We start from the raw sequence: 18,701 nt of genomic DNA on the forward strand, positions 1-18,701 counted from the left end.
AAGACAAAGCGTCATGTTTGTCTTGAATGCGGCAAATCGTACACCCGCCGCAGCGATCTCAAGGTCCACGAGCGCTCACATACTGGTGGTACGCACCTCGTAACGCAACATGATGCTGTGACCGCTTCCCTTTGCCTGCCAAAAATTAGCTCTCGTTCTCTGGCTCTCCGGCTGGAAGCTCATGCCCTTCTTTCGTCCCCCCCCTTTTTTTTTTCAAACGCAGAAAAACCATTCGAGTGCGCCGAGTGCGGCCGGTGCTTTCCCAAACGCTCCCATCTCTCCCGCCACGAGAAGACTCATACCGGTGTCAAGCCTTACAAATGCGGGTGAGCTCCCGCCTTCCTCCCCCCGCCTCAAGGAGGTTTTTTTTTCTCTTGTTCTTGTTCTTTTTGTTTGGACGCGCGGCTCACCAAAGCTCTACGCTTTCGCTAACAACCATGCAGTATCTGCGGCAAGCGCCACTCGCGAGCGTGTGATCTCAAAGTGCACCTCCGTACGCATACGGGAGAACGCCCCTATTCTTGCAATGTGTGCGGCAAATCCTTTGTCACATCTAGCCACTGCCGAATGCACGAACGCACCCACAACGACGATCGCTGCGAACCCTGCAAGTTTTGCACCAAGACCTTCAAGACCAAGGCTGGTCTCCGCATGCACATGAACTCAAATCATGCCTCGGTCGACACTGCTCGGCAAAACATTGACGACGCCAACACCATGCTGGCCCAAGCCGCCCTCCCCATGGCCCAGCCCGTCCCCGTCGTGCCCGCCACCATCAATGCCGTGGCTGCCACCTCATATCAGACCAAAGACGGATCCGATTGCATTTCCCTCAAAACCCTGGCCATGCTCTGCCCCAAAATTGTCAAGCAACTCGTCGGTTGTGGTCTGGTGAAGCATCGCACCAAGGACGCGGGTTGCACCACCTTTACACCGACCAGTGCCACTCCCGCCGACGCCGTTCCAGCTGCCCCCTCAACGACATTGTCTGCAGCCAACCAAGACCAAGGGTCTGAGTATTTGAATACCCTTCTCACGTCAAACACCCCACGCTCGCCCAACAACGCCGCTGGCCTGTGGTCTGCTTCCTCGGCCACCGCTGCGTCGGGCCTTCAGCCGCTTCAGCAAGACGAACTGGATGCCATTGATCTCCTCCTGGCTGACTTTGGCGATTCGGGTGTGCCCCAGCCAAACTCTGCCCCCAACTTTCCAGCTGCCAGCCAGTCACCGAATCTACAAGCTGCGAACAGCCATACAAGCGGCAACACCCTGCTTTCCGATCTGGATCCCGGCACTCTGCAGGAACTCGCTGCCCTCTTACCCGCAGAGAATGGCAGTCGTGCTTCTTTGGCCCAGAACCCTGCCTCTTACGGATTTTCCAACCTGCAATAACAGGGCGCCATTGGAACCGGTGGCCTGCGGCCATGTTTTGCGGTATTCCTCGCTCATGTTGTACAGTGTGATACATATGAGCACCATGTTATCTTTTGCTGGGCTGTGTCCTTCCTTTTTATTTTTTTATTTTTCCTCCTTTGTTCTTGTTTTTCTGTTCTTCCATAACCGCATCCTTAGCCAGTCTGCATGATCTTTCTGTGCTTTTCCCGAAGAGAACGCGCGTTGCCCGTCCGTCTCTTCTTTAATCTTGTCATTGTTTCAGTACTGCAGCGCAACGAACAAGCTCGAGTGCTGCTTGGTCATCGTGTCGCTTCCTCTCAGTTGACGGATTAAAGCCCTATCTCTCTTCACCCAGCACCTCTCTTCTTCTTCTTTTTTTTCACCAAACGCATCCATCCCGCTCTCTCAATCCCCAATCCCCTTGCTATATCATTCAGATCAACAAATCACACACACACACACACACACACACACACACACACACACACATGAAGAAAAAAAAAATCCGTCACTTCACACACTGAACTGAAAAGATGTCAGTGGCAGTGGCAGTGATCGTCTCTCTGGCTGGAGAGGGTGCGCGACTGTTTACGAGGGCTCACAAGGTGTTTGGGGCTGGCTGATATAGGGAAGACTATGCATTGGTGACGACCAAGCTGCGCGTTTTGGCCTGCGCTCTGCTGGCGGCCGGTCTCATGGGATGGGGCCTCTACAACTTTGCCGCGACGGTGCGCCTGCCCAATGCCCCTCCAACGGGACGGACCGAGCAGAGTCCTGCCGCTGACATGGTGGGGTACTCACGATGACTCTTCCATAGGCCAAAAGCGCTGTTATTGCCGGTGGCGGTTCGGCTGCCCTCCTGCTCCTCCTTTCCTTTGCCACGGCCAATAAGGTGCGCAAACTTTCTTGCCTGCCAAGAGCGAATGCACCCGATCTGCTCATCATGATGCCTGCTGCTCGTGTACCCCACAACTGCCTTCGTCTTTGGCAGAGCTCCTTTGCCGTGAGTGTAGCGGCTGTTTTGACGGCTGTGTATACGGGTGTGTTCACCTGGCGAGCCTACCTGGCCCTGCAAAAGTCCAACGCTCAGACCATCGCCATCGTTATTGGTCTCATGGCCCTAGCCTCCTTCATCACCTGCGTTTCCCTGCTTCCTCAAGCCCTGGGCTCATCCACCCCAAGCAAAGTGAAGCCCCACTAAGTTCTGATTTGTTTAAATAATATGATATTGACTGATCAAGCGCTTGCATGAGCCGCAAGTCCCGGCTGACTCGCGCGGCCATCAGACACAATTCGGATCACGCTCTGACTTGATTCATAAGCAGACTCATCGGAACAGACAACGCCCTCGGCTGTTTTCTGTTCCTTATGGTTTTTTTCTTCTTCTTCTTCTTCTTCTCAAAAAGTGAGGTTGCTGCCAACTGTTAGAGCCCATTCGGCTCGGTTTTGGACACCATGCCTGCGGGTCCAAGCATGAGAATCCAATGTGAGCTGATGAATGATGGCAGAGGCTCGCACTTCTACACTCGCATTGTTAAAAAAAAAAGACTTGACCACACTGACTCAGTGAAGTGCCGTTGAGGCGCAGCTGCATCCAAGTCAGGCGGCTGTTGATTGAGAGCATGCGTTTGCGCGCGGCATCCATACGCAGCACCGTCGGCCCACGCTGCTTGATGTGCTGGTTGTTGTGGCCGTGCAGCAGCGGTCTCAGTAGCGTCAACAGCATTTCTGCCACGCACAACAAGCATTTTCAAAAAAAAAAGCCACGGTCAGCTCAGTTCCAGCGTCACGCATGAGGAGCAGAGTCACAACAAGCACACGTACTGCCATCCTGTGCACGATCACAGGCTTCGATCCAGGGCGTCGCCAAATAGTCATCCACCAGTCGCTGGCAACGTGCTCGCACCTTAGCCAGTGGAGGCTGCACCATGGTTAAGAGCCAAAAGCCTGGGGTTAGCGCATCAGGAATTTTGTCTCAGGCATAAGGCACGACACAAGCTCACCTGTGTGGGACGGCCGTTGATGAGAATATCATCAAAGGCAAAATCGGCAATCTTGGCCAACTTGTCCTTGGTATCGTTTCGCGACGCCTGCTCGCACTGGGTGCGACTGTCAAAGCTTTTGCAATCCTTTGAAGCTCGAAAACCAAAGTCAAGCCAATCTCCCGTCGGTAATTGACACCGTGGCATGCAACTCAAGCGCTCAAGCTTCTGCGCAATGCGCTCAAGGTTGGTTCGCTTCGGGCCCGCGGGGACAAGGTGTACCTCTCGTTTAATGCGACGCCGAGTGTAGCCATCAATGCGGCGGGTGGCAGGATCCCAGATGGGATATTTAATGTTTGAAATGTGACCCGTGGATTTGGTCATGCTCATCTGCAGGCTGAAGTATTCGGCCACTTGGGCCAGCCAGGAGATATTCTCATCGCCGACGAGTCGTGCATCTGCCCAGCTTTGCCCTCCCAGACGTGTGGCCAAATGCGCCGGCATATCAGTCCGCGGTTGGGCTTGGGTGGGGTCGTGGCGGTGGCTGGATGGAGAGTATGCAACCAAATTCGAATCACGAGTCCCCGCATCATCATCGCCTCCTGGTGCTGTATCAGACGCCGTCGCCGAGGCCATAACTGAAGTGGGTGCAGTTGCACCAGGTGCAAGGGTTAGGCCGTGATGCGTACGGTCATTGTCAAATCCGGGATCTCGAAAACTGGGGGGTGGGGCTTCCATGGCCGCCGCCGCGGCTGCTACATCCGAAGCACTAATGGGTTCATCGGCACCATCATGCTCCAGACGTGATACATGCATGGTTTGTGAGGCCTCGGTCACGGGAATGGCCATGGCAAGAAGGCTTTCGGCAGCTGGTAACTCGGCCCCTCCCACTACCACGGGAGGCGCCAAATCCTTTGAACCGCTTTCAGAGTCCTTGCTGGCGAACAGCAATGGGCCACGCTGACCCAAGGCCTCCCGCAAAAGTTCGGTCAAGCCAGCACATGCAATGCGCTGTCGCAACGTTTCTTGATTATCCTGACAACAGGAATGACAACGAGAGGGAAGGTTTCAAAAGGGTTAGAAAAAAAAAAAAAAAACACATCCAAGACATGGTGAGACCTTGCCCCTGTGCAAAAAGCCTTTGAAAGCAAGCGGTGTCCGCAAAGTTCAAGAAGCCTCCAAAGCACTCGCAAATAGACACACCAGTTCAAGATCCAAAAGACGGTGCTGGAATGATGCACCGCCGAATTGTTGCAGGAAGGCACAGGCGCGCTGGCGATCCAAATCCTCGCCGACAATCATGGCACCAAGCTATGACCGCACGCGTTGCATGTTGCATGAATGAACAAGACTGCTGCAACGTGCAAGAGGCAAGCGCAAAACAAAGACGTACGACGTGGGCGAGAACGGGCGTTGGAAGCTCGTAGGGGTGTTCACGTGTGCAAAACAGCGCTCGAGGCCAGTCAGCAGACGGAGACGCAGTGGCGCCCGGTGTCGTGCGGAGTTGGTCAAACACGCTCGATGAGATGGGAAATACATTGCTCAATCCAACGTGGGGCATGTATTTGCTGGCATTGTCGCGAGAGGAAGCAGGGGCAACCGCAGTTTCAAAGCGCTGGAGTGCCAAGCGTGTGGCCATGAGCAGGGCATGGTGGGGAAGCGGGATCGCTGTCTCAGGGACGAGACTGGGAAGATCGATAGTCATGCCCATGCAGCGGACGGCTTCCACAATGAGCAGATGTGGCTCGGCCCGGGCATTGCCCTCGACTGTCTGGGCTGAGCGCGAAGAGGCCAGCTGCCAGAGCTGCACCTTTAACGCGCGAGCACAGCGGAGCAGATTGGGCACTGGCTCCTCGGGGCTGGGTGTGCAAAGCGCGTCGAGTTTGAACAAGGCCACGTCAAGGCCCTCTGCAGGAAGGTCGTGGCGCACCACCTGTTGCAGGTCATGCTGGTGTTTGACGCTGATCAGTGTGTAGCCAGGCAAGACTGCCAGGTCGATGCGCTGGGCCGCGCGCTTGGGAGCCGGGGCACCAGATTCATCGCGGGGCAGCGACGAGTAGCCCTCTGCCTCGGTACTGAGATGTTCATACCCGGGCGCTTGGACCGGCAGGGCAGCAGCAGCATCCCCCATCGTTGGAAAGTGAAAGCTGACGTGCGTTGGATCATACACAGAGGGGCGGTGCTTCGGTGGTCATGGGTGGGGCTGTTGCTGCTCTTGACAATGTGGGCTGAGCACCAAGGGCCATGGCCTCGCAGGCGGCACGCACATGCACACCTCTCCACCCAACGATGTGTCCGTGTGGAGATGGTTTCTTGGCGCCGCGTCCTTGGCAAGTCGTGCGGAGCAGCAGGGTCTACTGGTGCAATGATCCCAAAGAGGATGCGACGCGATCAGAGTCGGGCGTCCGCAGCCGAGAGTGGCACCAAGCCCAAGATTCCTTGACGAAAAGCAACGACCTTTGAAAATCAGGCAGATATACAAACACTGCAGACTGTAAACGGTGGCATCAATGACAGCAGTACCTGCTAGCCAGCCTCGAACCTCAACCCGCCTCGCTGCCGATCAGAGACACAGAGAGAGTTCAGCGCGCGCGAGAGAGAGAGACTGAGAGAGAAAAAATAAAGAGAGAGAGAGAGAGAGAAGACGTCAACGTTGCAAGCAGTTTGTCTCGAAGAGGATCTATTTTTATTTTACACATGATGTCTAATTTTAGGAAGTTTTTTTCTTTGCCTCTGAAAAGTCTGACATCGTCTGATTCATTCATTCACACACACACACACACACACACACACACACACACACACACACACCGCACACACCGTTCACACCGTGGTAGGGAAATCTTCGCAGCGAGATGTTCGGCGAGGTACCGTGGTAGGGAACTGGGGCCCTCCCGGACCCCCACCCCTCCAACCGGGGACCCCCCCCTCCTTCACACACTACAAACTTGCATTCGCCTCCTCTAACTCAGAAGGAACGCCACGTTGCTCGCCTGCCGCTCGGCACAGCGAACAATGTAGGCGATGCAGGCCCATGGTGGCGTCATGGGTGGGCACCGCTCCAGCATGCGAATATACTCATCGCGGTCATTCAAAAACAATGAAATGGGCACAGTGCAATGGGGCCGCAGTAGAATGGAGAGGAGCAGGCGCGCAACGCGCCCATTGCCATTGCAAAAGGGGTGGATGAGAAGAAAGGAACGAAAGAAAAATGCCCCGATTCGCACAGCCCTTGGACCTCGCTCGGCATCGGGGACGTCAAGCGCCAATGCCTCACGCACGACGCGAAAAAGACACTCGAGTCGCGCCGACACAGTCCTAGACAGTGCATAGACCATGGGCGACCCACTTGGTCGCACCTCCACGTTGCGAATGCGCCCCGCATCGTCACCACCCAGGTCGCGCATGACGCATCGATGTAGGGCAAACGCGAGCTCGGGAACGTGCAGTGCGGTTGTCCCGCGCAAGGCGCTCGAGTTGCTCCGCCGAATCAAGGAGGCGGTCGCCTCAACCCTCATCCTCCAGGCCTGAGGTCTGCCACGGCCGTTCGATCACCAGGTCAAGGTGGGCCCGCAGCTGCCGTTCATACTCTCCTGCCATTGCGACCATGAGCCGGTCAAGGTGAAGAAGACACACACCGCTTGAAACCGTTTTTCACGAGAGATCCTGGACGTCCGTTGGAGGTGCAGCGTTCATCTTGAAATGCTCTTGCAAAATTAAACTTTATTTCGAACTACATGTGGTAATTTTTTTGATGTTTCCATGGCGGTGGTGGTCACAGGGCGGTTTGTGCGACGCACGTACACGTATGGCATTGCCGAACTTCATCATAGTAGGGGTGCGCAAGCGCACCCGGTTTGCAATTACATTCTGTGGGACAGGCGCTTCTGGTCGTGGCCGGTGGCAAGGAAGTGGTGGTCGGAGCGCGTGTAGTGGTGGTCGAGGTGGTGGTGGTCGGGGCGCGTGTAGTAGTAGTCGTGGTCGAGGTGGTGGTGGTCGTGTAGATTCATTTTTTTTTCGACTCTGTGCGAAGGCGGTCCGATTGATCTCTTTGGCCACGGGCTGGCATCCTGGGAAGCTTGCTCCCGTCGAAGCCAACTGTTGCTAAATGCCAGCGCTGCCATTTCCTTCTCTTATGCTTTTTTCTTGTGGCGCTCTCTATGTCGAGGATAGCATGATGACTCTGTCAGATAGCACGCTGAATGAGCATTCGGCGCAGCAAGACGGTGGTGCTGTGGCGGCCCTACTTACAGATGCTGGTTTGCAAGCAGGCCGCAAGGCCAAGCTTGTCCTATCTAGCAGCAGTTTGACCGGGAACTACGCAAGTGAGCGAGGTGGCGCCATTGTTGTATTGTTTGGTGCGACGTTGGAGACGTCAAACCGGGTTACCTTTGAACGAAACATGGCCACAAAGTATGGTGGTGCAGTGGCCGTGGTCGGGCAGGACAGCACCTGGTCCGACGTCCAAAGTCGTCTCAATCAAAACACTGCTCCAGCTGTGTATGTCTACGACCAGGCGCACGTTGACCTGACTTCCACCTTGGTGGAGTCGAGCTCATCCATCGGCTTGGTAGACACCAACATGGGCTCGAGCAGACCCGGCGCCTTGTTGTGCGCGCACAGCACCATGCACCGGTCCGCAGACCTGCGCACTGTGGAGAGTTTCGATGCTTTTGGGGCGCCCACGGACAATGTGCGCTGCATTGGGTGTGATGGCTGCATGTCATGTGGCGTGTGCGGGCGTTGTGGACGATGCACGGAGGACGGATGCAATGTTACCTATGACAATCAGCAATGCCAACAATGGGCCCCAACTACGCCTGCAACCCAGAAATGGGCGGCTGCGCACTACAGGCACGCGCCCCCATGCCAGAATCTGCAACAACGACTGGCAACCCCAATACTCAAGCTGGGCAGGAGAAGAAGGACCGAGCCAATCGCTTCAGCCCGGAGATGATTGCCATGATTGCACTGATTGGCGTGTGCGCCACATTGAGTATTGCCCTTCTAATCATGTACAAACAGCTGAAACGCTCCAACCCAGGCAGCCAGACACCAAGTAAGGTTCTGATTACATGGATCGGCCATTGGTGCCAGCTGGTTTTGATGAAGAACCTAGCGAGGCCTAGGCAATTTCAGGCCTTGGCTCGCAACGAGCTAGTCCCATCTCTCGCCCTCTCTCCCATCTCTCGCATGATGATACGAAGGCCTTTTCTCGAATTGAGATGTTGCGCATCCTGCCTCGTTAGAGGCGACACCGCCGTCTCATGAAATCTGTCCAAGAAATACTCCCCTGCCCCGTCTCGCAAGTGGCCTTGTCACGCGCGCTGTTCAAATTCCAATGATAAGCGTGCAATGTCCGACTGCTCATGGGCCGTGCTGACCGTAGCCCTATGACATGACGGGCCACGAGCTGCTTTGGTTGCGCTGTCTGTGTGGCAGAGCAGAGCAGATCAGAAGGGCCTTGCATCATCGCACATTAAGAAAAAACAGTGAAGGTCCAAAGGGGAGCCCAAAGGGCAGTCGGCTGTCTCACTTGCAGAAGACCCCCCAAAGCGACCCGTCAGCTTTGGCTCTCGTGTCCGAATTTTGCGCACCAAAAACCCCAAACGACAAACGTCACCCATACTGACTTCTGCACTGGCCGCCTGACGCGCAACAACGGCAGCCGTATCAGCAACAGCACACTGGAGCCCTTTACCCTATTTGGGAGGGCTGCAAGGGGGCCGTAGCACGAGCATGCGGATGTTGCCGAAGGCGGGGCGGAGGGGCATAGAGTGGCGGGTTGGTGCGGCTGTGTGGTGTGGTTGCAGCGGGCGCTCCTGGCCAAGGAAGGTGTTCAACTGTCCCCACGGATCCGAGGAAGAGTCAAGGGTAAAGGTAATCTTGGTGCACTTTTTGGACATGTGTTTGGGAATTTAGCAACCGACGATTCCAACACGCAGGACGAAAAGCGAAACGCACACTGAGCCCACAGCGCACACAGAGCAGAGCCTCGGGGCAAAACCCACCAGAAAGAACGTGTGGCGTGTGTAGATTGCGCAGGGGGTGGCGTTGGACGGGGGATGACGTTGTACGCGATCATCGTCCATACGTTCTAACGTGTGTGTGTGTGTGTGTGTGTGTGTGTGTGTGTGTGTGTGTGTGTGTGTGTGTGTGTGTGTGTGTGTGTGTGTGTGTGTGTGTGTGTGTGTGTGTGTGCGTGGGTGTACGGAAATGTCAGGCGGGGCGTGGTTGGTGCCTGGGAAAGCTGGGCTGCTGGTGGTGCTGGCCGCGCGCTTGATGGCCAGCTGAAGGAGAGAACCTTGATGCGCACTCGGCCACACCCCAACGAATGCTACGCGAACGACCAAAGTGGTGTTGCAGCTTTCCGGGAGCGATCGTCGCCAGCGTCATTATCAAAACCCGCACCAAACGTCCGTGCGACTGTCAACGAAAGACAGGCAGACAGACAGAGGGCATGAGCAGCCTTCAAGATGGGACGAACAGCGACGTGTGCAAACGGACCTCAAGCCGCGCGCCGATTCCGAAGGCGCTGCCACTTCTCTCTCTTGCTGATGTTCTGTTGTTATGGAAGAGCGGCGAGATCCGCGCCGACTGCAACAGCTATGGGACTTTGTTGACATGTCACCACACAAGTGAGACGGCTCGTAAGGGTGAACCTGTGTTAACCGACCACACTTGAATGTGTTGTCAGCCAAAGTGGACAAAGAGATGCGCAACCCGAGTAGAGAACAGAGTTGCCACGAGCTATTTCTCAGAGACGTCTCAACCATCCATACACCGCCTGAAGGCAAATCCAAACCAAAATCAGAGAAGCACCACGAGACGTGAACAAACCCAGAGGTGGAGGTTGGGGCCGACCCGATCAGAAACAGCGAGCTTGTCCCAATCTCGCACGCGCGCCCACGACTCCATTTTCTTTGTCTCTCGCCTTGCACACGCTCGCTTCGTGTCTCTACCCACACCACCCGGAACCACTCCTCTCTCTGATTCTTCACCAAAACTCAACGTATATCATTGATTTGGGAATCGTAGTTTCACCCCCGTCTCTGCGCCACCGCCATCGTTCCCTCCCCGGCTCTCGCGCGCTGGCGCCGGCCCTCTTTCTCTCTCTCTGTCGCGGCGGCGGACTCGTGCCCCCTCCCCCCCCCTTGCGCTGCCTCGAACACTTTTGTTCTTGTTCCTCCTGCGCTCACCCTCCCTTGATTGACGGCGTCTTCAGTGCCAGGAGTCATACGTACACACACACACACACACACACACACACACACACACACACACAGATATCTAGACGCGTTAGGACAGGACGGCGGCGGCGCACGACGTGCAGTCGGAATCGAAACGCCGTCTAGCGCATTGCACTTGTTGCTTTACTTTCAGAACCATGGATGTGGCTGCAAGAAGAGGGACCCGGCCCTCCTGGGCGTTGGGCAGTCGCCTCGCGCTTGCCTGTGCTTGGTGGATGATGCTGGTCATGCACACCCCAACCAACCCTGTTCAGGCCCTCTTGGTTCAGCCCACCAGCACCACGGCCCCGCCCTTTCAGACCATTGACCTGAACCAACTCAACATCTCCAATGCCTCGAGTACGTTTTCTATCCCCTGCTGCTGCTTCTTCTCCTTCTTCTCCTCCTCTTGCGACGGCCAAGGGCAGTCAATGCCCATTGGATCGGACCATCCCATGTATCTGTTCTGTTCCACGGTTTCCTTTGTCAATGGCATGTCTTGACTGTTCCTCTTTTTTCCCATCTGCCGTACTCGTGCTACCCGCCCCCCCCCGTCTCTCTGTGCGCCTCTTTGGTGGAACTTCAACAGGCATCACCGTATCGGGCAGAGTTGAAACCAGTCCGCTTCGCAAGGCGACTCACTCCTTTGACTACCCCGCCATCACGTTTGGTGGCGGCGTTGATTGGATTGTGAACATGAACCCGTACACCAACCAAATTTTGATTTGCCCGGGCACGGATGTGCACGGGTGCATGATCTATGTCAATGAGAACGACCCCAGTGTCCTCAATTCGCTCTGGGCCTCACACCCCGATCCTCAGCTCAAGTATTATGGGACCATTGGGCCCCTCCTGGACGCGCTGCAAATTGCCGACTCGAATCCGTACGCCGTACGCGTGCCGCTCGTCTTCTTCTACGATGAACCCAGCCCCACCGTCCTCCTGCGAGATCGGCTCAGTGTGCTCAACTTTTTCAAGGGTACCCTCTACGAACTCATCATTGGTGGCGACAACAGCGTCCTTCTGCTTATCAAATCCAGCCTGCTGGCCTGGGGCAATGGGGATGTGATTTACGCCTCCTATTACAGCCGCAACATCTCCATTCAACTGGCGCGCGACGGGTACCGTTCTCGCTACAATCTTACCGTGCCCGAGGACGTTTACAACTCAACTTGGGGCGGTGACATCGGCTTTCACATTGCTCCCACCCGATCCCGAAGTGGCGTCTGGAACGTTGTCTATGCCTCGACCGATGAAAAACGGGCCTTTGCCATTGGTACCCTCATCGTCACCGACAACGTCCTTCGCCCATATCAGCTCAATGTGGGCATCAACGCCCTGGAGCTCCTATATATTTTGATACCCGGCTTGCGCGACAACGTTCAAAGTGTGCGCATGGATTCCTTTGCCATCGTGCGAAATCTGCACGTTCGTCTCAGCGTCTCCATCCTAACCCTAAGACCCCCACATTATCAAATAGTCCTGGATCTTGATCTGAGCCAACCCATCATCCCGGCCACCAACATCACCCAGGGCGTGCTTCGCATGCAAATCATGCTCGACCCAACACCGTATACCGGGGACTCGTTGATCTACAGCAACGCCATGGGTGCGCTTCTTACCCCTGCCAACTCGCCTGATGCTCCACGTGTGGCCGGGGCAACCACCTTGCCCACGCCGACGACATCCAGCTCTCTTCTGTTCAACAACGACACGGCCGATGATACCAACGGGACCCGTGTCTACTATCTCATCACAAACGATGGCATTCTCGAGCTGGAAGAAAACAGCAGCATGCACTGGGAGTACCGACTTGGGCCTCAAGTGGTATGTGGCCTCGGCTATCTGAAATTTGCCACCCGAGTCAAGCAAATCTTTTGCACTACCTTCACGGCCCTGGTCTCTCCAAGCGAGTATGTTGCTCGTGTCCCGACTGCTACGCCACTCAGCACGTCCACGAGCACGACGCCCGCGGTGACTGCCATGGCCTCCACCACTGACGCCCTCGCCGCAAGTATGCGAGCCACCACCGTGGCCGGTATCTCCATTTCTCTCCTCCTTGCCATCATCTTTGGCTGCATTGTCTTCCTGGTTCTGGCCATTTATTGCGTCTTTCAATGCAACGCCCGGACTCGCACCGTCTTTCTGCCCAGTGAGGAACGAGACACGTTGCACCTGGACTTGGAACAAGAGACCTACAAGCTAGCTGACCGAGCCCAGACTTTGCACCCCGATACCGATGACGCAGCCATGCTGCCATGCTAGAGTGAAGGAGCTGAGACGTGGTGCTTTGTTGGTCAAACCTCAGACTGGTGGTGTGTAGCCACCTGCCCATGTCTGTCTCGGTTTCTGTATTCGTGTGTCAAGACACATGCTCTTCATGGTTTTTTTTTTATTTTCTCACATCCTATCATGATTTGTTTTCGTTTTTATTTTGTTTGTTTTCTGAATCTGGGCGCGGCGTACGCCACGCCGCGCCACTTGACACCTCGCTTTGCTGATTACTTGCAACAAGCACTGTGTGCCTTTTGTTGTCCTTGTTGCTGTTGTTGTCACCGTTTTGTTCTGACCGTCTGGTCATAGCTTATCAGTGCTGAGCACTGGTTTTGTTTCGCGCCCACTCTTTATCGTGTTCATGTTGGGCCGCGATAGGTTGTTTTGTTGTGACTGTTTGAAGACTGCTTCATGGCATGTGTTGCCGTGCCACTGATGTTGCTATTTTTATCTGCCACAGGCGGTTTTTGGGAGAATGGACGCGCGCGCGCGTTTCTCCCGTTCTATTGTCCATAGTCTCTTGATTGTTGTGTGTTGAGACGAAAAACGGCCTTTGTTGCCTTCTCGTTGCCTCCTTCGTCGCACACCTCCTCTCATCAACGCCACACGATCTCACACACGTTCCAATTGACTGCCACTGCCCGATTTCAACCAAAGTTTTCAACTTCACAAGGCCATCATGATCTTCTGACTGATCCGAAATCGCCACGACAGCACTTTTTGTTTTTTTTTCTCTCTCTCTCTCTCTCTCTCTCTCTCTCTCTCTCTCTCTCTCTCTCTCTCTCTCTCTCTCTCTCTCTCTCTCTCTCTCTCTCTCTAACTCTCTCTAACTCTCTCTCTCTCTCTCTCTCTCTCTCTCTCTCTCTCTCTCTCTCTCTCTCTCTCTCTCTCTCAAACTTCTCTCTCTCTCAACTCTAACAGCTCAGCCGTCAGCATCAAGCACGATCGACGAGTTTGGTGAGCGAGGTGCAACGGTGCGGTTCTACGTGCACTTGTCTCCGTGTCTTGGACCTGAGTGAGGGTGCGGTGGGGAGACAGAACGAGGCTTTGGGAAGGCTCACCCATGTGAGGTGCTTGAGGCTGTGGCTTCACTGGAATCACCCAACACGCCCCCCCACCTTCGTGCGAGCGGGTGAGCTTGATCGTTCTCGAGTTGAGCAACAACGCGCCCGGTAAACCACGATGCCGCATGCTGCATGAGCCAGCATCCACTAGCGCCTGTGCGCTAGGTGCGTGACATTGCCTGGGTGACCGTGTTCGCCCGCGCGAGTGATCATGAGTCGCTACGAGCCGCTCCCCACTGACGAGGCGCCGGTCCACGAGACCCCCTTGGACGAGCTGGTCCAGGCCACCGCCGATGCCGAGGCCAGCACGTGGGAAACAGATGCGTCCGCGCCCGCCTCACCACACAGAACGGGCGCCATTGGGTCCCATTTGCTACCCTTTGAGGTCCAAGAAGGCGTCATTGAACACCAAACACCTGAGCGAGCGCGCCTCACAACATTTGCTTTGCAAGTCCTTCCTTCACTCCTCCTGGCTGGCCTTGGAACACTGGGCGCAGGAGCCCTGCTTGATGAAGTTCAGGTGGGCTCAAGACAATTTCACGCCGTGATTCCCATGTCATAGACCTTCCCCAGAGTTGGGATCCGGTGCAGCCGAGGAACGACACACTTTGACGTGTCCTCTTGATGCGCTAATCGCCGGCAATCCTTCCTCCGTCGCTACCCTCGTGCATAATCGTAGCACTGGGACCTCTTTGAGAATATCACGGAAATGTTCATCCTCTGCCCGGCTCTGCTGGGACTCAAGGGCAACTTGGAAATGACCTTTGCCTCCCGGTCAGTTCCACTCTCACATGCCTGCTCTCCCTCCCCTTGCCGCCCCAAAGGCCAAGCACAACTCATCTAGGCTCCTTGTTGCAGCCTGTCCACGGCGGCACATATGGGCCGGCTTGAGGACCCACAACTTCGCTACGCCATGATCAAGGCCAACCTGATGCTGATCCAGTGTCAAGCTATTGTGGTGGCCATTGCTGCTGCCATGCTAAGCATTGTCATGGGCGTCGTTGTCCATGCCGAGTTTAGTGTGCACGACAGCGCCGTCATTCTCACCAGCGCCATCGTGACTGCTTCCCTGGCCAGCCTTCTCCTTGGGTTTGTACCATTCGAGGCATTTTTTCAACCATGGTCGCCTGATGAGTCTCTCATCCCTGCGTGATCACACCTGCTGCAGGTCCTTGATGGCAGTCATTGTCGTACTTAGCCGGCAGCTTTCCATTGATCCCGACAACGTAGCCACGCCGTTGGCAGCCGCCCTGGGAGACTTGGTCACCCTGGCCATTCTTGCAGGCATCGGCACCTTTCTCCTCTCCCTTGGCTCTTACACGGTCGGTCTGCAACCCCCCTGTTGGTCAATGCGCTTTGTGACCCGTCTGTATGCATCCCCGCCTCGCGTGCTTCTCACGTCCATGCTTCCACGATGCAACGCCTTGGTGCAGGTGGTCGTGGCTCTGATTTTCTGCATTGTCTTTGTCGGGGGTCTCTTTCCGTACGCTTTGACGGCGGTGCGGAAGAGACCCGAGGAGCTTCGCATCCTCGGAGACCGCGCGGGTTGGTTGGCCATCATCTCGGCCATGGTGATTAGTTCCCTCTCTGGGCTCATACTTGAGCGTTTTGTCACCCGCTATGAGGGCATTGCCGTTCTGTCGCCCGTCATCAACGGCGTGGGTGGTAATCTAGCCGCAGTACAAGCAAGTCGGATATCCACCGCCCTACATTCCCAAATTCAGTTCGTTTCGCCACAACCCACCTGTCCTCTTCTGTCATGGGTCTGCCATGCAAGGCTCATTCTTTCTACCACCGTCATCGCTGCCGGGTGCATGCCACAGTGATAGCCACAACCGGGCGGGCCTCCTTCTCTTTGCCATGGTCCTGCCTGTATCCTATGTCTTCTTGGGTCTGATAGAGGTGACCCACCTGGGCCACACATCAATTACACCCCTGTTTATGACAGGATATAGCTTTGCTGCCCTTACACAGGTCAGGCAGCTGACCCTCAACTGCTCGGCGCTTACTGTTGAACACAACCACAATCCTCATCAGGTTCTATTGTGGGTGTGTCTTTAACGTAGGTGTGCATTCTACTGCTTATTGTGGGACGCTTGGTCAAGTTTATCTGGCATAAAAATATGGATCCAGATCAGGTCAGGTGTGCGCACGTGTGCCGGTTGGCAAAAAGAAGGAAAGGGGGACGATTTCTTTTGCCGCTGGGCAGGAGTTTTGGTTCAAGACCTTGCGGACAGTGAGGCGCTGATGCATTGAACGTGCTTGGTTGCAGGTGGCAATTCCCTTGATGACGGCACTGGGTGATTTCCTGGGCACGCTTTGCCTCGTGTTGTGCTTTACAGTCGTACGTTTGCATTGGCCGCGTCCTGTACAGTGGGCAGGGGTCCGGAAGTCGAGGGACTGGAGGTGTTGTAATGGCCTCACGGTTTTGCTGGCACGCATTAAATGCCATATTTGCACGAACCCGCTGCTCTTCTGTACAGCTGTGGCGCATGGGCGACCGAGATGCTGACGTGGGCGAGTAGTGATTTAGGGATGCGATGCCTGACAATTCCGACGACTTTCTTCTTTTCCTTGTTCCTTCGACCACAAAATCAAAGGCGGCATCAGATGCAGTCATTCAGTGGAGGCATCAATTGTAGGCGGAGGAGTGAGGGGACGTATGTGTCGATGAGAATTCAGGAGGCGACTAAGGAGTAAGAGAGCCCTGGGGCATGCACACGGAAAGGCACGGACAAAGCTGAGAGGCCGTTTACATGTGATGAATCTTGTCCTGTTGGCTGGTGTCGAGGTTATCCAGCTTGTCCCACCAGGGGTAGATGAAGCTGGAATGGCAAGAGCAAGAGCGATGATGTGAGAGAAGCGGGTGGAGTGCGGGGATGAGCAAGACAAAGAAGCTTTGAGGCTTACTTCTCCACAATCAGTTTGAACCAGGGGGTAATCTTGAGGCCCTGGGCATCTAAAAGGAGGGCGAGAAAAAAAGGAGAAAGATGATGACGGCAAGGCAACTGGCGAGGTGGGTCGGGGTGAAAGAGTGGTGGAGACAAGCGCCTACCAGCAGTGGCCATGAGCTCACGGAGCTCATCCTGGGTGACCCAGCGCGTGGCCTGCACCTCGTTGGGAACGGGCTCAAAGCTAACGTCCTTCTGCAGGAAGAGGATGTAATCAACTGCACCAACGAGTTTAGAGTAAGAGCAAGCAAGCAAAGGCAGAAAGCAAACACATGGGAAAAGCGGTGGAGCTTGACAAAAAGTGGCAGCTTACTCTCATGCTCGCCCCAGGTGCCGTCAGAGGGGGCCTTGTAGTGAATGCGAGTCAGGTAGGTAAACTCATCCAAGCTAATCTGTGCAACCCAGTGCCCATTCCAGACACCCGAACAAGAAGCAGATGGGGAGCATGTCAGCCGACGTCTAAACGGATCAAAATCGTCAAACCGCCACAGGTAGGGTCTGGCCGTACTTGTTCGGGGTTGATGCCCAGCTCATGCTCGAGCTTTCGGCGGGCCGCAAAGCGCACGCCTTGCTGGCCTTCCTCTTCAAGCTCCTCAGGACGATAGAGGGGATGGCTGCAGCAAGTGTTGGTCCAGTAGCCAGGAAACGTGATCTGCGTCCCGTGAAGAATGAACAATGAAAAGCATGCCCAAGACTCGACGGCTGATGGACGATGATCAGGAATACCTTCTCGTCAGCGCGCTGTTGAAGCAGAAGCTTGCCCTCGCTGCTAAAGAGGAAAACGCTGTCGTAGAGGAAGGGAAGAGGGAGTAGAAAGCATCGTTGAGAGCCAGCTGGCACGATAGGCAAGAAGTGTGGGGCCGAGATTCCAACCTGAAGGCACGGTGCAAAAGGTCTTTGTTGATGTTCTCCATGAGATGGCCTAGAAAAAATAGAAAAAAAAAAAAAGGAAGAAGAAGCAAAGAGAGTCGATGATGCCCGAGTGAGGCGACCGATGAAGCCCGGGTGCGGCAACGCAAAGCTCAAGCCATTGATGGCATCATGACGAAAAGGGAGAGCACGAGGGGACCAACAGTTTTTCTTCGAGTCGTGACCTGTGACCTTGTCATTCTCATCAATGACAATGCACTCCTCGGCCATCAACTTGACCTGTGCACGCCCCCATCACCGCCCATCAGCTGATGAACCAGACGCGCGCGCACGCACGCACAAGCAGCAGCGCGAACAAGGCACGCACCTGCTCCTCGTCGTAGTTTGACAAGTCCAACGCCATGATGCTCGCTTAACTGGAATCAACCTGCACACAACCCCGCGTTCACGAGTAAGTATCCAACCGTTTACCAACCCCAACCCCAACCCCAGCACCAGCACCAGCACCAGCACCAGCACCAGCACCAGCACCAGCACCAGCACCACAGCGCTGCCATTTCGCTCTTTCTTTTTCGTTTTCACCTCGTGCTCGTGTGTAAAAAGAGAGAGAGATAGAGAGCGAGAGAAAGAAATCGCGTGACTTCAATAATGTCAGAAAAAAAGTTATTTGACGGATTACCCAATCGAAGTGCGGATGCGAGCAGGCAGGCAAAGAACTTGACAGCGACGGGTCGATGTGGTGGCCCCGTCGTTGCCTTGATTGGCGGTTCTCTCGTACAGAAATGAGTATGTGTTGGGCGGCGGACTTTCTCGGCATTTGAATGCGAATCTGGTACCTCTTCAGGCACATCAGTATGCATGACGCTCATCCGGCAGATAGTGTGACATGCGCTGTTCAGGTCAATCTGTTGAGGGGTGCCTTCATTTCGCGCTTCC

The 18,701-nt window shown here is 55.2% G+C and overlaps 6 protein-coding genes across 6 annotated transcripts; 3 read left to right on the forward strand and 3 right to left on the reverse strand.

The window, feature by feature from the left end:
• Positions 1–2,090: 2,090 nt before the first annotated feature.
• MONBRDRAFT_29653 (uncharacterized protein) lies at positions 2,091–2,596 on the forward strand (the record flags this gene model as incomplete). The annotated part of the gene is made up of 3 exons (XM_001750094.1): positions 2,091–2,183; positions 2,213–2,287; positions 2,387–2,596. The coding sequence occupies 3 exons, from the start codon at positions 2,091–2,093 to the stop codon at positions 2,594–2,596; spliced, it is 378 nt and encodes a 125-aa protein (XP_001750146.1).
• Positions 2,597–2,929: 333 nt separating this feature from the next.
• MONBRDRAFT_12268 (uncharacterized protein) lies at positions 2,930–5,508 on the reverse strand (the record flags this gene model as incomplete). Its single annotated transcript, XM_001750138.1, has 4 exons — positions 2,930–3,123; positions 3,220–3,316; positions 3,399–4,412; positions 4,771–5,508. The coding sequence occupies 4 exons, from the start codon at positions 5,506–5,508 to the stop codon at positions 2,930–2,932; spliced, it is 2,043 nt and encodes a 680-aa protein (XP_001750190.1).
• A 603-nt stretch (positions 5,509–6,111) lies between these two features.
• On the reverse strand, positions 6,112–6,895 carry MONBRDRAFT_39023 (uncharacterized protein; the record flags this gene model as incomplete). Its single annotated transcript, XM_001750139.1, has 1 exon — positions 6,112–6,895. The coding sequence occupies one exon, from the start codon at positions 6,893–6,895 to the stop codon at positions 6,341–6,343; it is 555 nt and encodes a 184-aa protein (XP_001750191.1). The 3' UTR covers positions 6,112–6,340.
• A 659-nt stretch (positions 6,896–7,554) lies between these two features.
• Positions 7,555–12,871, forward strand: MONBRDRAFT_39024 (uncharacterized protein; the record flags this gene model as incomplete). Its single annotated transcript, XM_001750095.1, has 3 exons — positions 7,555–8,084; positions 10,761–10,966; positions 11,196–12,871. 3 exons carry the CDS (start codon positions 7,555–7,557, stop codon positions 12,869–12,871), a joined length of 2,412 nt encoding a protein of 803 aa, XP_001750147.1.
• Positions 12,872–14,857: 1,986 nt separating this feature from the next.
• MONBRDRAFT_29656 (uncharacterized protein) lies at positions 14,858–16,359 on the forward strand (the record flags this gene model as incomplete). Its single annotated transcript, XM_001750096.1, has 6 exons — positions 14,858–15,033; positions 15,113–15,266; positions 15,378–15,443; positions 15,619–15,918; positions 16,011–16,087; positions 16,287–16,359. 6 exons carry the CDS (start codon positions 14,858–14,860, stop codon positions 16,357–16,359), a joined length of 846 nt encoding a protein of 281 aa, XP_001750148.1.
• Positions 16,360–16,563: 204 nt separating this feature from the next.
• On the reverse strand, positions 16,564–18,183 carry MONBRDRAFT_34433 (uncharacterized protein). Its single transcript, XM_001750140.1, has 9 exons — positions 18,133–18,183; positions 17,969–18,044; positions 17,769–17,817; positions 17,622–17,679; positions 17,404–17,547; positions 17,209–17,287; positions 17,000–17,113; positions 16,855–16,903; positions 16,564–16,769 (listed from the first exon to the last, which is right to left on the reverse strand). Exons 1-9 carry the CDS (start codon positions 18,166–18,168, stop codon positions 16,697–16,699), a joined length of 678 nt encoding a protein of 225 aa, XP_001750192.1. The 5' UTR covers positions 18,169–18,183; the 3' UTR covers positions 16,564–16,696.
• Between the last annotated feature and the right edge of the window lie 518 nt (positions 18,184–18,701).

Source organism: Monosiga brevicollis, genomic scaffold, assembly GCF_000002865.3.
Source record: "Monosiga brevicollis MX1 MONBRscaffold_37 genomic scaffold, whole genome shotgun sequence".
In the NCBI taxonomy this organism is placed as follows: Eukaryota; class Choanoflagellata; order Craspedida; family Salpingoecidae; genus Monosiga; species Monosiga brevicollis.